We start from the raw sequence: 16922 nt of genomic DNA on the forward strand, positions 1-16922 counted from the left end.
CAGTAATGAACCTGGTCTCTCCTTTCTGGGCACTGTTAACCCCCCCAGTGCACAACCATCCAGCAGAGAGCTCCATAATCCCTTCAATGCACAAAAGGGAAGTACTGCCAAGGGACTAGGGCGCTGGAGGGAGGCTGAGGCTGTGCTGCTGCACCCCCCACTAGACACTATTGTATTGCAGTTTTCGTGTGATTTTGGACCAATCAAGCTTGCTTTTGGGCTGTTCGGTGGTGCTCCGCGTGGGGGGGGTTCAGCAGCGTGACGGGGGCGGCGGTTGTTCAGCGGCGCTTGGCGGGGGAGTTTCGGTGGCGTGGCAGTCGGTGGGGTGTTACGGCAGGGCGGCGCTTTTTTTGCTGCTTGGGGCGGCAAAAAAGTTAGAGCCGGCCCTGCCCCTGACCCTTTCCTGTGCCCCAACCCCCTGCCCCACCCCAATCCCCCTCCCACCCTCTAAACCCCTCAGTCCCAGCCCGGAGCACCCTCCTGCACCCCCAACCTCTCATCCCCACCCCAGAGCCTGCACCCCAACCCCCTGCCCCAGCCTGGAGCCCCCCACACACCCTGAACTCCTCATTTCTGGCCCCACCCCAGAGCCCCCTCCTGCACCCCAGCCCCCAATTCCATGAGCATTCAGGGCCCCCCATACAATTTCCATACCCAGATGTGGCCCTTGGGCCAAAAAGTTTGCCCACCCCTGGGCTAGAGCATGAGGCCTCCTTCTCCAGGTACCTACTGTGCTTGCCTCTGAGCATTTGGTATGTCCAGCACACTACCAAACATTTAAGGAACAGGTGTACCACAGAACTTACAGCGAGGCCTTGTGGTGGAGTCATTTCAAGTTAAAAAAAAATCAGAGTTTCCTGTATTGTTTGTACATGAGCAGTTTAAAGAATATTGGTGAAAACTCAGAAATGGAACCAAGTGGAGAAGAGCAAACTGTTTTATATGCATGTATTCCCTATAACTTGCGCTATATCCTGCCGAGGAACTGCACTGTTATATGTCTTCTGTTATACGTGTCCTTCTCTGACCTAAGTGCAGCTTGCCATCCGTGACTTGTTTGCCTCTCACTCCACAAACAATGGATACATTGTATGTCCTCCTTTTTGGTTTCCTGCTTGGATGCTCTTTGTTGTTCACAGTATCGGAGGTTACCTTTATTGTTGTGAGATGAAGGCAGCCATGGCAAAATGTAATTCTACTAATACTAAGGAAGGTCCCAGTCCTGAAAGTACATGCTTGTGTAATTTTACTGACATGCAAAAATGTTTACATGATCCAGAAAGTGCAGCTATGGGGTGGGGAGAGAAAAGGGGACTCCACCTCCACTGATCTTAGGAGATTAAAGACCAGTAAAAGTAGGGGGCGGGATAGTTCAGTGGTTTGTGCATTGGCCTACTAAACCCAGGGTTGTGAGTTTTATTCCCAGAGGGGCCATTTAGGGATCTGGGGCAAAAATCTGTCTGGGGATTAGTCCTGCTTTGAGCAGGGGGTTGGACTAGATGACCTCCTGAGGTCCCTTCCAACCCTGGTATTCTATGATTCTAAGTATTTTACTTAGGGCGACCAGGTGTCCAGTTTTCAACCAGACTGCCCAGTCAAAAAGGGACCCTAGCAGCTCTGGTCAGCACTGCTGACCGGCCCGTTAAAAGTGTAGTCAGCAGTGCTGCAGGTCTAAGGAAGGCTAGTCCCTACCTGTCCTAGCACCACACTGTGCCCCCAAAAGTGGCCAACAGGTCTGGCTCCTGGGTTGGGGAGTGCACAGGATCAGTGTGCTTCCCCGACCCTGATCACTAGCTCTGCACTCCCATTGGCCAGGAAGCACAGCCAATAGGAGCGGGGGGGCAGCAGTGCCTGTCGGCAAGAGAAGCACACAGAGCTGCCTCCTCCCCCTCTCAACCTTGGAGCCAGACCTGCTGGCCCCTTCCAGGGCACAGCACTGTGCCAGGACAGATAGGGAGCTTCAACCCTGAGGTCCTTCCCCCCAAGCCAGAGTCTCCTCTTGCACCTGAAACCTCTCATCCCTGGCCCCAGCCCAGAGCCTATACCCCATCCTGCACCCCAATCCCCTGCCTCAACCCAAAGCCCCCTCCCCCATTCCAAAGCCCTCAGCCCCCTCCCCCAGAGCCTGTAGACCCAGCCAGAGCCCTCACCCCCTCATGCACCCCAATCCAAAGCCCCCTCCCACACCCTGAACCCCTTATTTCTGGCCCCACCCTGAAGCCTGCACCCCAGTTAGACCCCTCATCCCCCCCTCCAGCCTAGTGAAAGTGAGTGAGGAGGGGGAGAGCGAGCCACGGAGGGAGGGGGAGTGTAGTGAGCGGAGGGTGGGGCTCCAGGGAAGGGGCGTGGCTAGGGTAGCAACCCTAATTTTACTGTGTAATGAGCATCTGCTTCTCTGTCTGGAGCTGGGGGCTCCTTAGCTACCCTCCAAATTCAGCCTTTCAACACAACAGGGCGGTTAGACGTTCAGCTGTGACCACGTGAAGGACGCACGGGGTGGGGGATTCAGACAGGAAGGGTTACAAGCTCCCCCCGCGGCTTGCCGGGGCCAGTCCGGCCACGCGCCGCCCTTTGGCTTTTGGGGGTTAGAAGAAAACTCCCCGGAGTGCGGGACCTGCTCGCTGCAGGGCAGCAGCCAGCGCTGGGGCCTGGCGCCCATAGCTCCCAGGGGCCATGAAGCATCATTTTCTCCCCGCAGAGCCCGGGGCGCCTTACACGGCTGGGGGCGGGAGCGCCAGGGGAGGCCCTGCGGGGAGCTGGTGTCCAGCCCTTGCCCCCCAGTTGGGGGCGGGGCCGGGGTGTCCCGGCCCCCCCCTCCCCCGCCGGTGTATATAGGCCGGGCCAAGCCAGCCGGCTACCGCTACCGTGGGTAAAATGGCCGCCGCTGTCGCGCGGGGCGTGTCGGTGCCGGAGCTGCCGCGGCTGCTGGCGCGGGACCCCTACCTGGCCCCCTTCGTGCCCGACTTCCAGCGCAGGTACCGCAGCCCCGCGCCCAGGGGTCGCACCAGCGCGCAGCCCCCCTCCCCCGGTCAGGCTGGACCCGCGGCCGGGGGGGTCTCATCTCAGCTGGGACTCGGTGCTCGGGTGTGGGGCTCCTCTGCCACCCTCCCCCAGCAACGTTAGTGACCCCGCTTGGTCCACATCGGCACAGCCTGAGAAGCCGCCCGCCGCGCTCCTCCTGGCCGGGGGCAGGGGCAATGCGCAATGGGGCCTTGCGTGGGCATTGGGGCGTGTGTGGCGGGGGTGGGGCTGTTCTCAATACGTGTTTCCAGACATCACCATTAAAAGCGTAGCCGGGAGAGCAGCTGTTCATAAGCCCGCGCTGACCCGCACGTCTGGGCCCCCAAACCCGGCAGCTCCCACAGGAAAGTGAAACTGACTTGGTAGCAGTTTTTCTCTCTCTAGTGGGAAACGCCAGAGAACAGGTGAATCCTGGTGGTGACGAGTAACTTGCGTTTTCACCATTCGTTCCCTTTTCGTAATCTACCGTGTTGTTGGTCGGAGACGTTGGTAAAGAAACTTTTTGTTTATATCGCCGGATGAGAGGCGAACACACAAGCAGCTGTGGGCTGCTGCAGGCGTTTTCAGTACTGCTCTCAGACGTGCCTTTTAAGTGTTATTCACTGCAACAAGGCGGCTGGGGAGTGGGGGCGGGGGGGGGTTGGGTCTCTCCTACAGCTGCCTTTAAAGTTGACTTGCATTTCAATGCATTACTGTTGCTAAATCATTCTCTGGCCCCACCCCTCGTTGTGACACAGTCCTTGTGCTATTGTGAGTGAGTTGCATATTTGCCTGCCTGTCTCTGGTTTAATCTGTTTCTAATTGAATGAAAGGGTCACTTACTGTGCGACCTTGAATGGCTGTATGAGGGCTTGCAGCAGCTTGTGGCAATGTATGTACATACACCCTGCAAAATACGCAAATTGCATCACTCAGACTGTTCATCAGTCCATCTCCTGCATAAGTTGGCAGAGTACAGGATGTTTTCATTGGTTTAACTGTTTTTTGCCTTAAGAGCTTGTTACTGAGTTAAAGAATACACACCACACAAGGAAAAAAGTTTTTTGAGCCAGTCTTAAGCTTAAAAACCAAAAGTTAGTTTTAGGTAAGTATGCCATGAGGTAAAATTTCTAATTCCTAGAACAGAGGATGAGATGGCAATGCTATTTAGAAGGCACAGATTGGCAGGTGTGATTCTTTATTATGAACAGTGCTAGAAATCTGACTGTATTTACTGTTTTAGTGTATATTGTAGGGAATAACATGTCTACCTTTGTCCCAGCACTATAGCCATAGTTTTCAAACACTATGAATTTGCTAATGTGTGCCAATTTCAGATTGATACTGAAGTTTACTTAGCAATGTACCTGGCTTGTCCATGAAACATGGGCCTCCTATGAGCCCTGGTACGTTGTTACATTCCGGTCAAATGAATGGTCACTTGCTACAAAATTACTGTGGAAATGTGTATTCCCTGGTAGCAGGCTTAAAACAAGATGGACACAACACAGAGAAATATTTAAGAATGAAGCAAAATAAGACCGTGAGTTAGCTAGAAGTAAAAATAAATTCATCTACAAATACCCAAGTATATGTATAAAATAGATCATATCTTAATCAAAAAGTTTTGCTGACATGGAGTATGTGTTAAAGTGGTTCATAGCAGGAGGAGATTGGAGTGATTTTAAGGCTCACTACTTGTCTAACTTAGCAGGAGAGCTAGTGTTAATATCTGCATTTGGGTTTTTGGTGTCATCCCCCATCTCTTTCCCCCTCCCCTCCCATTTGCAGTTTTTGTTTTTGCAAGTCCTGGAAACATGCATAAGAGAAGTGGTGTTAGAATGGTACAAATGGGGGAAACAGAATAAGGGCATGAGGGGTGGGGGGGAAAGCCCAACTCCCTTCCTAACTGTTGATAGAGGGGAGAATTCTGTGCAGACAAATTCCTTCTGGCACTGTCACTTTCAGTTCTTTCCTCTGCCTCTGTAGTTCTCTTATAACATGGGGAAACAAAAGAATTTGGTTTGATTTACTTGTTGCTGCCTGACCACTTGGAATGAAATGATCTAAATTATTGTAAAAATCACTGTGCAGTTCCAGAAAGCTGTGAATTGCAGAGGCATGAAATACTACTGCTGAGGAAGAGGAAGAAAAAGGAGACTGGAAAAATGTCACTTGCTCAGCTTTATTCCTTCCATGTGAATGGAGGATGAGGGTTGAATTGCTGTCCTGTCACTTTCCCTTTGAAACTGACAGCAACTGGTGAGTTTCACTCTTGTATCTAGAAGGCTTTCCATAGCACTAGGGATGAAGCTGATCAGATTACTACAGATTTAACCATGCTTATTTCCTTGTCATAAAATCTGATTTCTTCTTAAATCTTTGCTTTTCAAAAATCACAGTATAGGTGTCTTAGATCATTGTTACCTGATTAAATAATTCAGGGTTTGGGAGGAATTCTGCAGCTATTACCTAAAATCAGTTTCTATTAAAAACATCTAGAAGGAATAGAACCCAGGTCTCAAATCTGGTGTCCTAACCAATGGTCCATGGTGGAATATTTCCTGAGCTTGGCTGGCTGTCCCCACTCAGTATTGAAATAATTCTTGGATTTGGTCTTCAACATAAGAAATAACTGTTGGATTTATTTGTGAATTCATCTAGCCACTTGATGGAAGATGTAAATAACTGCTCAAAACAATCAACCAGCTGAAAAATTTTAAGCTTTCCTTGGAGCAAATTCAAATCCTCAACTGTTATTAAGTGTTAGAGATACTGGGTAAAATTTGACTTTTAAATATAAACACTCTTAAAATGTTTGCCACTGAAACATTGCAGCATTGTGCTAGATTGAGAACCTTGAAGTGGAATTGGCTAGAAACTTGCTAAACAGAAGAGAGTGACTGGGAGTGAAAATTAAAAATAAAAGATCAAATAGTTTGGCAACCGTATGTGTTCATACATCACCAATATATCTTAAATCAGGAGTGTGTTTTTTTTTTTTTTTTTTTTTTTTTTTTAAACAAAAAAGCGGAGATTGTCATGCAATCTCTAGATTCCAGCAGGTGGGACTCTATGGAGAAAAAATATCAAATATTGTGAAACTCATACTTTAAATTGTAATAGTTGGCAATACTGTAAATATTGAACAGAAAGCAAATCTATAAAATAGTTTTTAATCTAAAGCAGTTGAGATGCTTTGGTTCAGTTAATCCATAGACTTTATGGAACCCTTTTGGAACTTTCTTATACCACCATCTGGCAAGTATAGTGCTTAGATCCTTGAAAAAGTATTATGTTGGTATTAGGAAGCAAATGGAAAATAAACCAGCTTTAATTCAGTGGGTTCAGTAGCTGCTTGGGTTAAGTCTCCTATCTTCTTTTAGAGCTAGTTGTTACCTCTCCCTGGCAATAAAAACTGGTAAGTACCTAATTCCCTTCCCCCAACTGCTCGAAGTTCTTTAGATCATGTTGGCCTTAGGTTCTGTTTTCCTGTGTGGTGACTGCCTCTCCCATTTTGTTCACATCTGAATTTATGCCATAGAAATTGGTAAGGCTGGCATACAGGACATGTCTATGCTAAAAGCTGTAATTCACTCCATCAGTGATAGGTAATGGTAGAAGCTATACTGTAGTTAGAATTCAGGAGTTTGTCAAAATATTATCTAACATGACTATGACAGTAGCAAAAACACATGAATAATATCTACATTCAACTTCTACAGGTGATCACGAAATTTCTTTTGAAACTCACTACTTTTTCTCTGATCTTTCTCTCTGACATGGAAATTGGGTCTTTTTGTGTGTTAACACTTTAGGAAACTCATTTGGATATGCAAAAAAGTATACAAGTTGTGGGGGCCTCTACGTTTTTCTGTGCTTGATAGGTGGGGCCCTTCTCCTTCTCTGTATTGTTGCCTCTGTGCCCTGTCCTCTGCAGTCTCCTCCCTCTAATGGCCTTTGGATGCCTCACTCTTTCTACTTCAGATGGGTATTACCCCTGCCCACTCCCATACATGGATACTGTCTCTTCCTCTCCTCTGCTTCCTGCTCAGTTCCTCTGCCCAGGAGCTCCTGGCTTCTCCATGCCCTTTCCCACCCCTTTAATGTTGCCCCAGGCCAGTTCTAGGATGTCATGATAGTCGATAGTCATGCCTGGGGTGGAACAATTTTTTTCTTCTTCTTTCATCCCCACTTAGTGCTGGGAGGGAGACTATGGTTAGGAGTTGCCTCCAAGCTAGCTCTCTGCCTTTCTGTCCTTGCCCCAGGAGCTGTTCAGTACAGGAAGGGGAACAGAGACTTGCTTTGCAGGACAGGGAAAGCAGAACAACATCCTCTGATGGTGGTAGCTGGAACAGCAGTAGGGTGACCAGATGTCCCGATTTTATAGGGACAGTCCAGATGTTGGGGTCTTTTTCTTATATAGGCTCCTATTGGGAGAAATAATGAAGTAAGTCATATAGACAGAGTATTTGTTGGCTAGGACTAACTCACATACTTTTTGAGAGTGAAGACGAAGTGGAGATGGTATTAAGCCGTGCTCCACTTCTGGCCTTGTGGGATGGAGAAGAGAGCAGAAGGGTAGTGTGTATTCTTTATATAGTTCAAGAGTACTAGAATGACTTTATATGTATTAAGACCCTGTGGCTTCTCTGTGTCTTTGACAGGGAAAATATTTACCTCAACTCTTAAGTCTGAAAGGAAAAGCAATGGAATATAATGTGAGGAAGACTTTTTGTTGGAAAAAATGATAGGATGCTTAATATTTTCACAAGTAACTTGCCAGGTTTTGTTACCCAACTACTCTTTTCCCTGAATACTCACTTTCTGTTTGTTCAATTCCACACCACATGAATATTAAGGTGAAACTGCCCCTAAAGTTAAACATGTTGAAGTTCTCCAACTTATTACCTTTCTAAAATTTTAGTAATACTCATCGGCTTACATTTTCATTTCAATCTTTTTTCCACTCGTATTTCAATATTTTTCTCTAAGAAAGTAGAGCTTTAGTATTGATGTTACACGCTACTATAAATCTAGGTTTTGGTAGTATTAATTTTTTTTTAAAAAGTCAATATTAATGATGTTGCAAATCCAGCTAGTTAGAGAATAGCTTCTTCTCAAAGTCTTTCCAATTCTCGACAAAACTTTTGTCTTTCACGGGTACTTAAAAAAGCAGCAGTGTGAACATGGCCTTGTTGGCAGGAGTGCTCTCCTGCCGACAAAGCTTATGCCGCTCGTGGGGCTAGAAGTATTTTGTTGGCAAAAGAGCGTTCACGCTTGCTGACTTTTAGCGACTCAGTGTCGACACAGCCTTGTCACTAAAAACTCCATAGTGTAGACAAGCCCCAAGAGTAGTAGTCTCCTGTCACCTTCTGTTTACTTCAGATACCCTTTACTACTTAGAAAATTGACCTGATTCTTTCAGGCTCTGTCTTCACTAGGAAAAAGGTGTGTTCTTATCTTTGATTAGCTAACTTGAGAGGAAATTCTAGATTAGCAGGTCTAGTTTAAGGCTATGTCTTCACTGATGAAAGTGTGACACTTAGCTGTCCTGATGTAAAAATACAGTAGAGACAAGGGCATTGAGTTTTACTGTCAGATAAAATAGGTGAGGTCACATGGATTGCGTGCGAGGTGTGTTAGTGCTGAGGTCTCTTAACTGCCTTGCAATAAATGCTGCAAGTACCTTGTCTCCACTTAGGATTTAACAACGAGATAATTGACTTGTTTATCTCATTGGTTTTAAAAACAAAACCCACAAATATTTTGTGTGAATGAAGACAAAACGAAAGACTTTGCACTCAAATAAGCGTTAGCAAAATATTTGTGAGACACAAAACATTTCACCAAGAGAACTGGGTCATCTAGAACATACACAGCCCATTATTCAACACTGTCACAACAAAGCAGCTTCCCAAATCTTCACACCAGGGTCTAGTGAAATTCCCAGGGGTCGAGTGTGGGCTACTAGTGGCTACTGCTGGGAAAGAACAGGCTCCTGATCCGCATCAGAGTTGGATAATTCCTCTCTTTTCCATCTCCTCTGCGGCTGTAAGTCAGGGAGGGAATTCAGATGGGAAGCTGATCAGAAGCCTGTTCTTTCCCGTAAAAGCAGCAAAGAGTCCTGTGGCACTTTATAGACTAACAGACGTATTGGAGCCTGAGCTTTCGTGGGTGAATACCCACTTCGTCGGATGCATGTCTTTCCAGTAGTTATTTATGTTAATAAAGAGTGGCTACTAGGCTGCCTTGTTAACATAGGTAACTACTGGGAAGAACTGATAAAACAAAATAACTTGAAATTCCCCCCAAAATATAAAAATAAAACTTTCATGGAGTTGTATGGATAACGTATTGGAAAGCTTTGGAATTTAAGGAGACCTTAGTGTCAAGATTTGGGAAGCCCCCTTTGTAGTATTGCATAATGGGCTGCATATGTTCCAGACAACCCAAATATCTCTGTGAAATGTGTGTTATCTCAAATATTTTGTTAACACTTGAGTGTTATGTAAGCTAAAGACTTATGTTATTTGGTATATATTTTCAGTCTTTTACCTCTTACCATATAAGTGGCTCAGGTGTCACCATTAATGCCTGTAGTGTAATAGCATTTTACGATGTTACAAACTGGTGTCAGAAAGTGTTGCCTGTTAGAATTTCCTTCACTATTACCAACATGCACTTTCTATATTTCACCAGCTTCTGCAGCTTCCACAGTTTATGAACTATGTGCTCCTGAGCGCGTGTTTTCCACTAGCTTGGTTTATTGTGTGAAGCTGTTTAGGAATGAATTCCTAGTCTTTCAATCTGTAATTTGTGCTGCTTGGCAAAAAGCTCTTCTGTTTGCAGCATTAATCAAGATAATGCTGGCTTGGCCCTAAATGTGGGCTGGGGTGGCAGGGGAGTGGAACCCAAGCTGGAAGTATAAGACATGGGGGGGAGAATAGTGATGGTCTAATTCTCCTGAATTCTTGATGTATGATTTTTGTTTAGTCTCCTTGTTTGGAGGATTGAGAGAACCAATTCAGCAGTCTCTGTAGTTGGATGAACTATCATAGTACATATAAAGTGGTTCATAGTTTTCAGTTCCGTATGTGTTACTAACTAGAAGAGAGAACGGTTATCAACTGCCATTGAAACAATGAAGGCACATCTATTTCTACTCAAATTGCTGCTATGTTAGTGGATGTTTTTGCTAGGAATGTAGCTCCCTTTGTTAGCTGTTTTGGCGACAAGATTCTGGGAAAGGTATTTAGTGGGTGCTGCAGACTGAAATGCTGAAGGTAAGTAGAGAATTGAGTTAATAAGGTTTAAGGGGGAAGATGCTGGCACTGAGTGGAGAGAATTTGGGAAGTCAGAGTGAGAAATAGGACCTACTTGGAGGGAATAAAGCTTTATGGAACTGGAAATCTCAGTGATCAGGAAACTAGGGTGGGAAAGGGGTGTGTGTGTGTGTAGTGAAAGGGACAGTTGGAATAACAGCTGATAAGAAAAAAATTGAATAGGATATGACTTTTTGCATGTGTGCTATGTTTTGCTATTTTATCTCAAGGCAGCATGATATTAACTCACTGGAAAATACTGATTATACAACACAATCTTTACAGTGAATATAAAACAAGAAAACAGTGCAAAACTAAATGCTGATGGAAAATTTCACCATAGTACATATAGCACGCCCACGGGCTCTCTGTGTGACCATCTGGTTTGTGGAATGTATGATATGATATCCCAATGCTTTTGTGGGCTAAAGCTAATAAGCCTGTAAAGCATAGTGAAGCACTGATAGCCTTAATTGTTTAAGTCCATTGGGGGTGGGAATGGGGAGGGGGGGGAGAGTTTGTGGATGTGTTCAATGTGACGGGTTTGGTCACAGAGACCCCCTTGGGACTGTCACCTGATGTGCTGAGACTACCTCTGAGCCCATTTTCTCTGCCAGTTTGGGCCTCCAGAACCCTGCCTTGTTGAGCCAGACTTGCAAGCCTGCTGCAACACAGACCCAGGGTCTGAACCATGCCCCCAAAGCTGCAGACTCAACTGAAAACCGCTTAAGAAGTTCTCCTGTCTCTAGCACCCAGCTGCCAATGGGATCCAAACCCCAAATGAATTAGTTTTACTCTGTATAAAGCTTATACAGGGTAAACTCATAAAATGTCCGCCCTCTATAACACTGATGGAGAGAGATGCACAGCTGTTTGCTCCTCCAGATATTACTTACTCTGGATTAATTAATAAACAAAAGTGATTTTATTAAGTATAAAAAGTAGGATTTAAGTGGTTTCAAGTAATAACAGACTGAACAAAGTTATTACGTAAAATAAATCAGAACACGCAAGGCTACAGCTTTTATCCTTCAAACTGGTACCAGTCTGCTACCATGGAACTATGCTGTGTAGTGCAATAGTTAACACGTGCTTTATCAATTTTGAAAAACACAGTTGCCTTTGGGTAAACCATAAGTATATCATCTAAGAGGTTCAGAAATAAATTTAGTGGCCTAGTAGCATCAAACATCAGGGATATTGGATTAATTAGGATTTTAAAGGGTCCAAGATGAGCATCCAGAAGAGATGGGAAATTTAGGACTTAAATTAACAATGCCAGTAACAGTCACAGTGCAGATGAGAAGTTTTATTTCTGAAGGAAAAATGTTATAGGATTAAATAGAAAATCATGGCCTTAATTCACAAGCTCTATAAAAATCTCAAAGTGTTTAACAAGGATATATTTTTCTGCTACAGAGTGGCTTGGAAATAAACAGAAATGCAACTTTAGTTCTGTAGAGTTTTTAAGGTAACTTGAATCAAACCTTATTGGCTTTATCCCCTAGTGAATTCTATAGGGGCTCTTCGAAGTGCTGTTCCCATTCCTTATGGATGTACAGCTAAAGAAATAGGCTGTCTAAGCCATCTCCTTCTCTAAAGCTCTGTTATCTTTTTGTTTCAGATAATATTTGTATTACATAGCGTGGAGTATACGTGTGTATCTGAAGTGTTCCATTTTTTTTTGTACACTGCTGTCCCTTGTGTGTTTCTTTAACTCTAGATACTCTTTCATAGCTTCTTTAAGAATTATCTTGGGTTCTTAGTCAGGCGTTGTCCCTCAGCTAGTTCCCATCAACACATGCAAATCTTTGACATGTGTTTTGTGCTTTCAGCCTGAACTAGAACTCCCATCATTGGGTATGGGCTAAAGGCTGATAACCCTCCCACTTTGCAGGCTAACCCACTTGAATATTGATAGTTCTCCAGTGCCTCCTGTGGAGAATGAGGGATGTGTATCTTTTATGAATATTGTGTGTACCTCAGGTTATCTGCTTGATCTTTCTCACTCCATGGAGTTGAATCAAAAGGGACTCTTGGGAAGATCAAACAAGAAGTGAAACAATGGCAGGAAGAAAGACACCCTCTGAGTGAACAATTTGGAGGGAGTTAAGGAGAACAGTGGCTGGGCAATTAATTGGGAAGATGTTGTTTCCAGGCCCCCAGGAAGAGTAACAAAGACGGTTTGCCAAAAATTGAAGACCTAAGATTAAAAGGACACTAAACAGTTTTTTTTTTTTTTTAAAAAGTCTGTCTTTAGGTAGGTCCATGTATGTGGCTCTTAGACACTGAAATAGTATATACAGTAGAACCTCAGAGTTATGAACTGACTGGTCAACCACACATCTCATTTGGAACTGGAAGTGTGCAATCAGGCAGCAGCAGAGACCAAAACAAAAAAAGCAAATACAGTAAGTACTGTGTTAAATGTGAACTACTAAAAAAAAAAGGGAAAGTTTAAAAAAAAAAAAAAAGATTTTACAAGGTAAGGAAACTTGTTTTGCTTGTTTCATTTAAATTAAGATGGTTAAAAGCAGTATTTTTCTTTTGCATAGTAAAGTTTCAAAGCTCTATAAAGTCAGTGTTCCGTTATAATTTCTTCTTTTTTTTAAAGAACACCATAATGTTCTTTGTTCAGAGTTACGAACAACCTCCATTCCCAAGGTGTTTGTAACTCTCTAATAAATAATGAGGATAGTTTTTCAGTGGTCTGTATAGCTGTTCAAGGAGAGACAGAGATTGGCCTGAGATGCAGGCTCTGTGCAATAAGTCTGTAAAGGTAGACTTGCCCAAGGTTTCAGGGAAATGATAAATTTTAGACTAGATCCAGCCTATGTAGGCCTTCTGTTTTGTTAACCCTCTTTTCTGATATTTTTCTTTGGGTGAATAAGCAATAAACAATATGTTTTGAATAATCTGTTTTGAGTCCTTTTAATCAGCAGCTGGGCCCTTCGTATTAACGTGGTTGGGAAATGGGGACTGTAGCCCAGAGATTCAGTCTTAAGAATGGCTGAAGTGCAGGGTTTCTTCCTTGAGAGAAGTGAGAAGAGCAAAGCCTGTCACCGGAGGGTGCATTCGAAAGGAACTGTGAGGAGTACACGGTACAGCTTGCCCTGTAACTGATGCTGTCCCACAATTCCCTTTGTATGCCCAGAGGGACAGGTAAACTCTTCCACAATATACTGGCAAAGGATGAGAATAGCTCATCTTACTTCAGTGCTAAGAAACATGGGATATGTCCCCAGAAGTCCTAGTGACATGCACGGATGAATGTTCAGTATGAAGATATAGTAAATCAACTGTGGCTACTTACACCTCGACTGGGCTCACTAGGCTGCTGATCACCCAAGTTAACTCCTCAGTGAAGATGTGCTTAGTGTCTGCTGATTCTAAAAAGAAGAATAAACAGGGGAAGGAGGAACAAGACAAGCAGTTAAAGTATAGTCCAGTGGTGGCCAACGTGTGGCTCCGGAGCCACATGCAGCTCTTGAGAAGTTTAATATGTGTCTCCTTGTATAGGCACTGACTCCGGGGCTGGAGCTACAGGCGCCAACTTTCCAATGTGCTGGGGGGGTGCTCACTGCTCAACCCCTGGCTCTGCCATGGGCCCTGCCCCCACTCCACCCCCTCCCCTGAGCCTGCTATGCCCTCGCACCTCCTGCCCCCCTCCCCCCAAAAATCGTCCTGCATGCCATGAAACAACTCATCGGGAGGTGCAGGGAAGGGAGGGGGGAAGGCACTGACCACCGGGCTGCCGGTGGGTGCTAGGTGCTGGGAGCGGGGGTGGGAAGGAGCTGACGAGGGGCTGCTGATGTATTACTGTGGCACTTTGGCAATGCACATTAGTAAATTCTGGCTCCTTCTCAGGCTCAGGTTGGCCGCGCCGGTATGGTCGCTACCTGAATTCAAATAATTAATCTTTACCCAAGTAAACCAGTACTGACATTGGCCCTGATCTTGCAGCTGACTTTGTATGACATGACCCTTGTAGTATTCAGTGGAGTCTCAGCAATTACAGAAGTCTGAATGTGTGCAAAAGAGGTAAGATCAGGATTTTAATCATAGCCTAATTTCACTACTGCAGATCACTTCCAACTGTCTTTCTAAATTCTTGTTCTAATTCAAGGAGTCAAGAATGTTTCCACTTTGCTACTCTTGAGCTACAAAGTGGATCATATTGTTTTGCATTCTTACAGCACTCTTAAAATTGACAGCCTAGTTTCCAAAAGCTGCCTCCTACCTCTAAGTTAATACCCATGTACTCATCCTCTTCTCTCACACCTTCCACACCTACTTGCTCTCACCCTGTCTTATAATCATAGTGTCTTTTATATTTTCCACATTTCTACAGTAGGGGTCCAATCATGATGCTATCCCATCAGCTCACTTGCACTTTTAAAACCTTGCTTTAAACACCACCATACATTTCTTTATATACGTATTGATTAGAGGAAAAAATAATCATGTCAAGTGCAAAAATTGTAGTTTGGTGGGTAAAATGTTTAAAGCGTGTGATATATAAATAAATATTTTTGCTGCAGAAGAAGAGGTTTTTAAGGGTCATTGTTTTAGCTGTAATCCAATCTCTCCAAAGGTCTGTCTAGACTGCAGTTGGGAGCCTGCTTCCCAGTGCAAGTAGACACACGTGCTAGCTCTGCTTGGGCTAGAATACTAAAAATAGCAGTGTAGCCAGGGATAGCACAGGTGGAGTCTCAGGCTAGTTGCCAGAGTATATTTCCAGGGGGTCGGGTGGCTTTATATCAGGTGGCTAGCCTGAGCTGCCTCACACATGCTACTCCCAGCTACACTGCTATTTCTAGCATGCTAGCTCAAGCAGAGCTAGTGTGGGCATGTGTACCTGCACTGGGAAGCAGGCTCCCAGCTGCAGTGTAGACATTCAAACACTGATGAGTCTTGTTGATTTCAGCTGTAGCTGGATCCATGAGCAGCAACAGAAGCACTGAGCTGTCTGCGTTCTGACTTAGGAAGGCAGGCAATATTGTTTGTTAATATTGGCAGTGTTATTTTCGCAAACACTAGGACTAGAAACTTATTTTTAAATGAGAGCTTTCAGTTTGCAAAAATTGATGGCTTAGCTCCTTTTCTAGCTCTGATGCTTTTTTGGTGCAGGTAGCTTAACTATGCTTATTCAGAACTTAAAATATTCCAACTTGGTTAAAGTTGAAATTGATTTTCTCTAACAGTGCATTCTCTAATGCTGCTGTTAGGATCAAAGGATCTCAAATGTAGTGTCTTGGATAGAGCAGCTGATAGAGGCTGCAATAGATCTGTAAAGTCTACAGTTTCATACAATTGCTGTTAATCAGATTGGGGTGCAAGAATGGCATCTGTGACAGGCTCAAACTGTGCCCCATCTGGTCTTGGGATCAGAGATATGTAAGCGTTCTTGAAAGCCACCTTTGTGCCTTCGCCTGTCCTGCACAGGCCCCTGATGCATGGATCAGCTCCTCTGGTCTAGCCAATGTTGGGTGGATTTCTTATCCATACCTTGGTATATAAAATAAAACTAAAAACATGATATCTAGTCTAAGAAAATATACAAAGTGCTAGTTTTTTAACTTGCTTTCATCTAGAGAATATGCCTGTCTCCATACCACTTGCTCATCAAATGCAAGATGCTGCATTCAATGGGAATACTTGTGGAGTAGGATATAACTCTGTTTATAGGATGGCTGAATGGGCCTTCTAGTAGCTGTAATTAAAACTATGTAAACTAGTCTAAAATATTTGAAAAGTAATGGGAAGAATCTACCGTAACTGGGAAACTTGAAATGGTTTCTCTTTATTCATTCCTCTTGTGCAAAAGTGGTACAGGGTAAGTTGGAGGTTAGTAAACAGAGTGGAATGTCTGATTTGCAGATTTAAATTGCACCCTAAAAATATCAATTGTGGAAAGTCCAAGCAGAAAAATGAATGTGGTTTGAAGAGATTCATAGATTACAGAGCCAGAAGGGACCACTGTATCATCTATTCTGACTTCCCTGAATTAATTCTTGATGGAATTAGAGTATATCTTTTTTAGAAGACCTACAATCATTTTAAAAATTGCCAGTGATAGATCCACCACAACCCTTGATGAACTGTTCCCACAGTTAATTATCCTCACTGTTGAAAAATTGTGCTTTATTTCTAGTTTGAATCTGTCTAGCTTCAGCTTCTAGCCATTGGATCTTGTTGTATCTTTGTCTGCTAGATTGAAGAGTCCTCTATTATCAAATATATTTTTTTCTCCATATAGAGTGATCAAATCCTTAATCTTCTCTTTGTGAAATTAAACAGATCAAGCTCCTAGAGTCTATCGCTATATGGCACATTTTCCAATTCTTTAATTATTCTCATGGCTCATTGAATCCCCTCCAGTTTATCGACCTCTTTCTTGAGTTGTGAACACTAGAACTGGACACAGTATCCCAGTTGCGGTAGCACCAGTGCCAAGTGCAGAGATAATATAATATCGCTGCTTTTATTCCTATTAATACGTCTAAGGATTGTATTAGCACTTCTGGCTACACAGTTGTACTGGTAGCTCATATTCAGCTGATTATCCACCAGGACTCCCAAGTCCTTTTCAGAGTC

The 16922-nt window shown here is 44.1% G+C and overlaps 1 protein-coding gene across 4 annotated transcripts in view; it reads left to right on the forward strand.

The window, feature by feature from the left end:
• Window positions 1–2817: 2817 nt before the first annotated feature.
• Window positions 2818–16922, forward strand: part of GBE1 (1,4-alpha-glucan branching enzyme 1) — a 285371-nt gene continuing 271266 nt past the window's right edge. For 2 of the 4 annotated variants that reach the window (XM_065575460.1, XM_065575466.1), the window contains exon 1: window positions 2818–2975. In XM_065575460.1, coding sequence (XP_065431532.1) covers window positions 2875–2975 — 101 coding nt within the window. In that variant the 5' untranslated portion in view covers window positions 2818–2874. Of the gene's footprint in view, window positions 2976–3288; window positions 3426–16922 lie in introns of those variants that run through there. The other 2 variants (XM_065575471.1, XM_065575476.1) reach the window with 2 other exon arrangements.

Source organism: Chrysemys picta, chromosome 1 (assembly GCF_011386835.1).
Source record: "Chrysemys picta bellii isolate R12L10 chromosome 1, ASM1138683v2, whole genome shotgun sequence".
NCBI classification, from domain to species: domain Eukaryota; kingdom Metazoa; phylum Chordata; order Testudines; family Emydidae; genus Chrysemys; species Chrysemys picta.